The sequence below is a fragment of the Sander lucioperca genome, chromosome 1 (assembly GCF_008315115.2).
Source record: "Sander lucioperca isolate FBNREF2018 chromosome 1, SLUC_FBN_1.2, whole genome shotgun sequence".
Taxonomy (NCBI): Eukaryota; Metazoa; Chordata; class Actinopteri; order Perciformes; family Percidae; genus Sander; species Sander lucioperca.
Window position 1 is genome coordinate 32,482,968 of NC_050173.1, and position 9,994 is coordinate 32,492,961.

Here is a 9,994-nt window from a genome sequence, read left to right on the forward strand (position 1 = left end):
ATAATCACTGAGGTCACAACATTTTTTTTATTTCCAAGATTTTAAGTTTATTTCCAGACAAAAAGGCAAAGTAAACAAAATCGATATGTACAGTTAAGTTCGTTGATAAATCTGCAGGTCAAACAAAAAAAAATCTTCAAATTATTTGAAGATCACGCATCAAAGGCATCAGCAGGGCAGAGAGAAGATGCCAGTCTTTCAAACTCTGTGACTGATGCCTAAAAGTGAGAGAGAGACAAACTATTAACACTCAAGGCAAACTTCTATTTTATATTTCTACGTATGTCATAGTGCACAGTATATTTTGTCCATTAGCAACAGTTGTCAGACACTGGCCTCCTTCAGACTGTACCAAAATCCAATACCATCATTCCTTCATTCTTTTTTAATTAAAAAGCATCACTCCCATTTACAATATATTAAAGTTTCTAAAACTTAACTGATAAATACTGTTCAATCATGCAGCTATTACAGAATAGTCTGAAATTACAAGAATGTTTTCTATGCATGTAAAAGACCTATGGTGTATTTATTTTCAGATGACATCTAATGTCACAAATATTTTTTTTAGTAAAGACTCAAGCATTACTTACACATATATCCCCTCTGTGAGTGTAAAAATAAACATTTTGAATATGATTTTTGTGTGAAGCTTATTCTGTACAGCTTTAATGGTTTCTCTCTCACCTTCCACTCATCAACAGCGGTAGAAATACGATGTTCAGTCTGAGCAACACTTTCTCTACCAGCCTGAACCTTCTGTGCTAGGGTAGCATTCTCTGCTTGAATCTTTTTCAGCTCCAGTCGCATGTAGGCCTCCTGCTTTTGAAAGTATGGCACCAAAGAGCTGCAAAGGTCCTGCTCAGGAACCCCACTCGGCCGCCTAACATAACAGAGAGGGTAGGAGATTATATTGTTTTGTATTTTAATCACATTGCAAAATGGAAACAATTAAGTTGGGATACACAGTGCACCTATATTGAAGGGGCGTTAGTGAGACACAATAGTCTAAAAAACAGTGTATACAAGCCAGGCGATAAGATGTTCCTTAATGATTAACACAACAATGCTGGGGAAAATCATTGGTAGTTACCCAACAACTGCCCAAAGTTGCCCTGATAACCATCTTTAACAAATTGTGAAACAAACCATGATGACTCCATCTTAAAGGTCCTATGACGTGCTGCTTTTTGGATGCTTTTATATAGGCCTTAGTGGTCCCCTAATACTGTATCTGAAGTCTCTTTCCCGAAATTCAGCCTTGGTGCAGAATTACAGCCACTAGAGCCAGTCCCACAATGAGCTTTACTTAGGATGTGCCATTTCTGTGTCTGTAGCTTTAAATGCTATTGAGGAGGAGAGAGGGGGGGCAAGGTGGAGGGTGGGGGTGTGGCCTTGACCAACTGCCATGCTTTGCTCATTTTCAAGCCATGATGTCTCTCTCTCTCTCATGGGCGGGCCAAATTCTCTGGGCGGGCAAAGCAGAGAAAGGTGAGGTAACCTTCCTCCTTATGACCTCATAAGGAGCAGATTCCAGATCAGCCCATCTGAGCTTTCATTTTCTCAAAGGCAGAGCAGGATACCCAGGGCTCGGTTTACATCTATCGCCATTTCTAACCACTGGGGGACCTTAGGCAGGCTGGGGGAACTCATATTAATGTTAAAAAACCTCATAAAGTGAAATTTTCATGCCATGGGACCTTTAAATCTTCAAACATGTATCAGGTAAATATCTGATCAACAACAGTTTCCATACAAAACTACAATTATTCTGATATTTAGCCACTGCATTCAGAAATACACAAAAACATATCAGATGCAGGTCAGAAGGTTAGGATTTTAAACTGAGCATATGAAAAGCTGGACATGCAGAAGGTGAAGAGTTTTTAATGCCGTTTACAGACCATGCAGGGTCTCCATTGTTCTTGGCAGCACTCTCCAGTTTGTCCAGCTCATTCAGTTTGAACTCTAACCGGCCTTCTTCAATCAGTCTGCTGATGTCCTCCTACACATACACAGGCATTAAAAGAAGCAAATTAAAAAACAAAGGCAGATAGACAAGTGCATACTGCATACACATATATAATACAAACAACAAGGCAGCAGACCTTTCATGTGTTGATTATTTTTTCATACATGGTATTAATGTGATGTGCTGCATACCTGTATAGTCTTCCGCATCTCCTCAATGAACTGCTTGTGAATGCTCTCCATCCTCTGCGGGTTCTTCTTGTAAAGCGGACGAAATGTGCTGGCAAATCTGTTAAAACTGTGAGTGAAAGCAGTGTCAACCAAAAGTACAGCAAAGTGAGGCTTTACCCAAAACACCTGACCTTTTCTCAATTAATCAATCTAGTACTGAAATTATTAGTTGATTAATCTATAAATTGATCGTCAATTTTGATTACTTCTTTTTTTTCCCCTTTATTTCAGAGTGAGAGACAGTGGATAGACAGGAAAGGAGGTGGGGATGACACGCAGCAAAGGGCGCAGGTCGGATTTGAACCCGAGCCGCTGCAAAGGCCTCAGCCTACATGGGGCGCACGTTCCTACTGGGTGAGCTAGAGGTCGCCCCTACTGAGTACTTCTTAAAAGGTCCTATGACTGCTTTTTGAATGCTTTTATATAGGCCTTAGTGGTCCCCTAATACTGTATCTGAAGTCTTTTTTATATAGGCCTTAGTGGTCCCCTAATACTGTATCTGAAGTCTCTTTCCCGAAATTCAGCCTTGGTGCAGAATTACAGCCACTAGAGCCAGTCCCACAATGAGCTTTATTTAGTATGTGCCATTTCTGTGTCTGTAGCTTTAAATGCTATTGAGGAGGAGAGAGGGGGGGCAAGGTGGAGGGTAAGGGTGTGGCCTTGACCAACTGCCATGCTTCGCTCGTTTGCAAGCCATGTCGTCTCTCTGGGGCCATCCACACGGAGACGCTTTTTGATGCAAACGCACATTTTGCATCGTTTGGGCCGATCGTCCAAACGAATCCTGTAAACGCACTGCCTGAAAACACACTTTTTTGAAACCTGGTCCCAGGGTGAAAAAAATTCGAAAACGGCTCCCTTTTGGCTTCGTTTGGATGGCGAAGCCGCATATGTGCGTATCGATGATGTCATTGTCACACCCCTCGACCTCTAACGTTATGTAGCTAACGTTAAACATCGCTAAAGTAGCTGACGCTCCAGCAGGGATGCTGCTATGGTTAGCTGTTTATAACGTGGAAGTAGACAACTTATCAACTAGCTAGCTAATCTGTCTGCTTATCTCCTTGAACGGATTATAGTAACTTTTAGCACGGCTTATTGTAGAAAGGCTACCCCAAGAAAAACGTGTAGATTATCAAAAAGACATTGGATCATTGATGTTTGTTTGACTGCCGATGTTAGCTAGCAGAGCTAACGTTAGCGCTGCAAAGACACGTTTTCTTGCGGCGGCCTTTATAAAATGAGCAGTGGTGAACGTTATTATTGTCTAGCATGTTATGATCGGGAGTGACTGAAGACTATGCTCTTCTTCTCTGTTTTTGGTGAATTTCTGTAGCAGAAACAGCGGCACCTATAGGCCTGGAATATGAAGTAGCGTGTTGAGTCTTTTACAAATGGATCCGTTTGGACGCACATTTTTTTTCCACACAGTTCCAGGGAAGACGGGAAAAAAAAAAGATTCTTTTGGTACGTGTGGACGTGGCCTCTCTTTCTCATGGGCGGGCCAAATTCTCTAGGTGGGCAAAGCAGAGAAAGGGGAGGTAACCTTTCCCCTTATGACATCATAAAGGGAAGATTCCAGATCGGCCCATCTGAGCTTTCATTTTCTCAAAGGCGGAGCAGGATACCCAGGGCTCGGTTTACATCTATTGTCATTTCTAGCCACTGGGGGACCATAGGCAGGCTGGGGGAACTCATATTAATCTTAAAAAAAAAAAACTCATAAAGTGAAATTTTCATGCCATGGGATCTTTAAGTAATTTGTCAAGAGATGCCAAATACACAATTAACAATTGATATATATATTATTGTATCAAGAAGTCACGGTAAACAACTTTTATTAAACTAGGCATGTCTTTTCAATAGGGTTTGCCTTGGATACTTATTATGACAGATGTGCCAATGAATGCTGCACAGTCACGATCATCATTTAGAGTCCTTCACACCAGCTGTGACCAGAAGAACTGCAGCACTGCTTTTGTAGCTCACCTGTATCTTCATGTTAGCTGGTTTGAACTACGGATCATAACTAACGTTATTTAACTCACATCAAGGTGTGACTCTCTTGCAAATTGATCTATAACTGTTACTAACGTTACTGTATACACGGCTTTCACTGTCGTTTCGGGACACCTTACATCAACGTTACCTGGCATGATCGATGAACTTTTCCAGGCTCTTCTGCATCACTTTGTTGAACAACTTTAGCCTTTTATACCGAGCTTCCGTGTCTTCGGACGGTTTAGAAACTGATCCAGGGTTTGGCATCTGTGAGGACACTTCTCCTGTAGCTTCATTAATCTGGTTTTCAGCGGAGTCTTTAACACAAATGTTATCTACAGTGTCCTTTTGTCTTGCGGCTTCGCTTTCCTCCATTTTCAGCTTCCTCTGTTTACGTTTTGCAGTACCCGCCAAATCTACGGCAAGTCACTGCACCCAGAAACTACGAAATCGTTTTGTTTGGCGCAGGCGCAGTTTGAGTCACACCGGGTAGAGTTACTTGAGCTTCAGCTGTCATTGCTCCTCAAACCCCTCGAGGTTGACTGCTGTCTCTTCCAACATGGGTCTAATCACAGGACTGTGTACTTTCTTGTATCACTTACCTCAGATTTACAAATGGTTGCTGAAACCGTATTATATCACCTCGCTCTTCATGACCGTCGCCTTCTTGGTGGTCCGAAAGGCTCCCGGTCTGTGCGAGCATCTGGCGACCCAGCGGGAGGACGGCAACTCCTGCGACTTTGACTGGGTGAGCATTGTGGGGTTAGTGTTGCGCTGCAGTGCTGTCTGCTGCTAAATATAGTTCGGCTAAGTTAGCTTACGTGAGATGAATTAGCTAATTTACTCACTTATTAAAGTTGTTTCATGTTTTGTCTTTTTGTTTTATAGAGAGAGGTGGAGATTCTCATGTTTCTTAGTGCAATAGTGATGATGAAGAACAGGAGAGCGAGTAAGTACACACACACACACACACACACACACACACACACGTATATGTGTAAACCAACTGATATCACAACATGGCAAGTGTTTGTTTACATTGTAAACAGTCACACTCAATCATTAAAAGTGGCCGATGCACCGAGCAGGTGATGCTCAATTTGGGAGCATGGATGGAACCACCGGGATACATTGAGGCATATGAGAAATGTAGTTCTTAATTAAACCTGTACTTTATACTAAACTGAATACTAAACTATATACAGTGATGTAACTTCGTTCTAACAACGAGGACAAGGTATTTTTGTCCTACAATGTGTTTCTGTTAAACTTCAACCAAATAGGTATTTGTGACCTAATGTGTAACTGTTTTAAATAAACCTGAAACCAGAGGAGAAGCCCTGCAGCAAGCCACATCCAGTGTTTTACTAAAAACTCTGCTTTGTTGTGTAAACATTACCATTGCAGTATAGTCCTGACTTCCTGTGACCTTGTATCAATAGTGTCAATGTTTTTTTTCTCTGCTGCATCCATTGTTCCTTCTCTATCTCTCACTCTTTCTCAGTCACACTGGAGCAGCACATAGGCAACGTGTTCCTGTTCAGTAAAGTGGCCAACGTCATGCTTTTCTTCAGGCTGGACATTCGGCTCGGCATTCTTTACCTCGCATTGTGTGTCGGTCAGTGGCCTTATAACCCTTGTTACAAATACTGCCCCACCCACAACAAAATTTGACTTTGGGATATTTATGGCAAACTGTCTTCCATTAAGAAGGTCACATTACAATAGTGTTCCTTACCAGCAGCAGGGTACCAGCCCATCACCTCCACCTCAAAATGCTGCAATTAAAATGTGTCACTATCAACACTACAGGTGCAGGATATCCCTCAAAAATAGAAAATTGTTTTACAGAGATGGATCCTTACACGTATTTGGTATTTTAGTCAGTTTTGTTAGTAAATGACTAAACAATTGGAAAACTCATTCAATATGTGAAATATTTTTAATTCCCTGAATGTGTATTCCTTTTGATAATGTTAATGTAGTTTTTTTTTATTTCAGGTTATTTACATATTAAAACATAGCAGGAAACCCTCAAAACAGGATATTTTTAAAGCCAAATATTGACTTGGATCTATACATTCCCCTACAGTTACTTTGGAATTATTAGTAGATATTCATAAAATAAGCCAACATTTGGGGAAATTGATAAAAGTGAATATAAAATATACCTGCCAACTGCATCTGGAGCTCCTGTTTTATCACAGATGTTTTAACCTAACACTGGACATCAATACTTAAGAATAAAGGAGCTCTGATTCCAGTGTTTGGGTACCTTTCTTTTATATACTTCTTATTTTATATTCAGATTTTTTTGTATTAAGCACCTATTCCACTAAGGTAACTTCAAACAATACTTTTTTTTTATTTATTAACCTAATCTAAGATTTTCATAGCTTCAGAAAATGTAAAACTTACATTGCCTCTGTAATGTACACTTATCAGTATCTTTATCTGTGCCTTGTCTCCAGCATTCGTCATGACCTGTAAGCCACCTCTCTACATGGGCCCCGAGTACATCAAGTACTTCAGTGACAAGACCATGGATGTGAGTGTTGTACAGACTATGCTGTATTGCAGTTTCTGATGTAAGACGACCATTTGGAAGTACAGGGCTACCTCAGGCCTCTGATATGTTCAAAATATGTTATGTAATACTATGATATGTTTAAAAGCTTTGAAACAAACAACTGTTGGGAATGTTTAATGTATTCATATGCAATATAATACAAACATAAAGATGTGAGCTTCTAGTCTAGATTGTTTGCATTTTGGACAGTGTCCATCAAACATGTGGAATGCACAGCATAATAGCAGTATGCCAATTAATATTATAATATATTAATTCAATGTCAGATATATATTACTAGACTACACCTGTCTAGGTGTGAATGACAGAGATCTATACATGTGTAATCTGTTCTTATCTAATTCTGTGTTATTGACTCATTAGGAGGAGCTGCAGAGAGACAGTCGTGTCACCTGGATTGTTGAATTCTACGCCAACTGGTCCTCTGACTGCCAGTCTTTCGCTCCCGTTTTTGCCGACCTCTCTCTCAAGTAAGACATAAGTAAAATACAGGCCCTTCAGTAAACAAGATACTGGGGAACTGTCTCAGTCAGGGTTTGCCCAGGCCCTGGAATAAGTTAATAAGTCACTCATGTCATGGTAAAACAGATGTAGTTGTGATTGGCTGAGCTGTTTTCATGACAAAACACTACACAAATACACACTTTTTTACTATAAACCTACAAAGCCATACCTGTACTTAAAGGAGAAATCCGGCGCAAAATGAACCTAGGGGTTAATAACACGTGTACCGATTCAACCGTTCTCTGGGATATGTTTTCATGCTAATCGAATGTGACCAGTTTTAGCACAAACCGCTAATTAGCTTATGAAGCTAGTCGTCGGGGCACGGGTAAAGTAAAAAGAAATTGCTATTTCTATACCACTAACAAGTACCAGTCGAACGACGAACACCGTGTAACCAGTAACGTAGCTCAAGCACAGCGTTCGGCGTTCGATTGGTCATGACTGCTTTCCCAAGATGGCGCCCGCCTGTATACGTGAAAGGTACAGTCTTTATAAACTATCTTTTTAATAAACTGTCTGTACACTTACAAAGTTCTCAATGCTTCGGTTTACATGTAGAGACCCTCATTATGCTACCGTGGAAGTGTGGTGGTATTTTGAGCCTTGTTAGTGGTATAGAAATAGCGATTTCGTTTTACTTTACCAGTGCCCCGATGACTAGCTTTATAAGCTAATTAGCGGTTTGCGCTAAAACTGGTCACATTCGATTAACATGAAAACATATCCCAGAGAACGGTCAACTCAGTACACGTGTTATTAACCCCTAGGTTCATTTTGCGCCGGATTTGTCCTTTAAATAAGCAGCCATGATATCTATTTACTTTGTAGGAAGTATGTTGCTTGAAGTAGATATACCTTATAATTAATAAACAATAAGTTTAACACCCACATATTTCTTGAATCGAGTGAGTATTATATAGGCTATAATACTATTTTCTATGTTTTATCGGTTCTGCATTCACTGTAAAATCATGGTCTTTGATGTCTTGGATATGAAACATAAAATATAACTGTACCAGGAGCAGACCCAGGTGTCTGTCAGCGAGACAGACAAGAGCCTTCTGCCACACAATGTTTTGTTTTGAGAGCATTTATTCAATGGAAGATTGGCTTAATAACTCCCTTCCATAATCCATACTGTATTTCTGTCCAAATTTGACATTCATTAAAGTTAAGAATTGAATCTAAATAAGCTGTTAATTATTTTAAGATGCATTGAAAGGTTCTTCAGTACTTACAACCACATTGTTGGTTTAAACCTTTATGTGTTCTGCAGAGTAATCTAAGTCAAATGCTCTCTAAAAAATAGACTACATGTTGAATGTTTGGCCAAGACTTCAGTTTTGACTCGAGGTCTAAATGTCTGGTGAATCTTCCCCTGCGTTCTGTAGGTACAACTGTCCTGGACTCAGGTTTGGAAAGGTGGACGTCGGGCGCTATGGAGAGGTTTCAGAGAGGTCGGTCATTTTCTCCGCTCTGCCACTCTTTAATGACGCAGCAGTAGTTTTAATGCCACAATATCGTTTGTTAATGCTTTCCACAAATTTGACAGATTCTCTGAGCACAGTTATTGACTATCCCATGAATTGTTTCTGAACAGGTACAGGGTTAGTACTTCTCCTCTGACCAAGCAGCTGCCCTCACTGGTGCTTTTCCAAGAAGGGCGGGAAGTTATGAGACGTCCAATGGTGGACAATAAAGGGAGAGCTGTGTCTTGGACCTTCAGTGAGGTAAGTCCTGTCTGTACTGTAAGAAACACAAGGTGCAGGTTCTGTCACATTCACACACACACGCTAACATGAAGCTTATTTCATCACTAGGAGAACATTATCCGAGAGTTTAACCTCAACGAGCTCTTCCAAAAATCCAAGAAGCTGAACAAAAGCCGCGGTTTGAATGAAGAGGAGCAGAACAGCATTCAGCCAGAGGAGGGCAGCAACGAGCTCCCTTCTGAAACCGACAACCTGGAGCAGCCCACGGAGAGCAAGAAAGATCAGTGAAGTGAAGCGGATGATTTAGAGAGGGGCTGCATGAACTCTTTCATTTTCTTCAGACATTGCCATGCCTTACATTATTGCAAAAGTCCCGATTATGGGCCAGAGAGGAAAATAGGTTCAACCACTACTCAATGTCATGTCTACATTAAGTCTTTACTTTAGCAAATAAATACCCAAAACCGCTGGACCACATTTTCCTGGTCTATGACGCAGTGTAGTTTGAATGCAGCTATGCAATAGATAAATGATTAGGCGACATTTTATTACTTAAGTTATTTGTGAACAAATGCCTTTTTTTGTAATTGTTTTTTGGCTACTTTCAGCAACATCACTGTTAACTTTTGCTGCCTGTATTTTGCCACTAGTGTGTTTACTGATGTTTGTTTCAAAACCAAAGTAAAAGGTGAGAGGTGAAACTGAAATAAAAGATAAGCGTGCAGTTAAGACTCATGACACATTCAGTTTTTCATCAGTTTGACCTTTTTATTCTGAGAAGACATTTTTTAAAAAAAATCTTTATAAGGCCATTTTAGAAATGTCTTTAATGTACTCAGATATTTGTGTGAAACCTTTCCATTCATCACAGCTCACAATAGCAATATTTTATCTCACGTAGAAGTATACTTTTACTGTACCCACATAGTTTCAAATTGTTCAGTGGCTACCATCCTCGGCCAGAGCAGGAAGAAAAGTAACA

General features: G+C 40.3%; 2 protein-coding genes across 2 annotated transcripts; one reads left to right on the top strand and one right to left on the bottom strand.

Moving 5' to 3' along the window:
* Positions 1–13: 13 nt before the first annotated feature.
* Positions 14–4,624, bottom strand: si:dkey-6i22.5 (polyamine-modulated factor 1). Its single transcript, XM_031303110.2, has 5 exons — positions 4,352–4,624; positions 2,164–2,269; positions 1,905–2,005; positions 688–883; positions 14–218 (listed from the first exon to the last, which is right to left on the bottom strand). Exons 1-5 carry the CDS (start codon positions 4,576–4,578, stop codon positions 153–155), a joined length of 696 nt encoding a protein of 231 aa, XP_031158970.1. The 5' UTR covers positions 4,579–4,624; the 3' UTR covers positions 14–152.
* A 76-nt stretch (positions 4,625–4,700) lies between these two features.
* On the top strand, positions 4,701–9,534 carry tmx2a (thioredoxin-related transmembrane protein 2a). The gene is made up of 8 exons (XM_031303108.2): positions 4,701–4,951; positions 5,092–5,152; positions 5,708–5,821; positions 6,675–6,751; positions 7,157–7,263; positions 8,692–8,757; positions 8,901–9,030; positions 9,121–9,534. Exons 1-8 carry the CDS (start codon positions 4,763–4,765, stop codon positions 9,298–9,300), a joined length of 924 nt encoding a protein of 307 aa, XP_031158968.1. The 5' UTR covers positions 4,701–4,762; the 3' UTR covers positions 9,301–9,534.
* Positions 9,535–9,994: the final 460 nt, after the last annotated feature.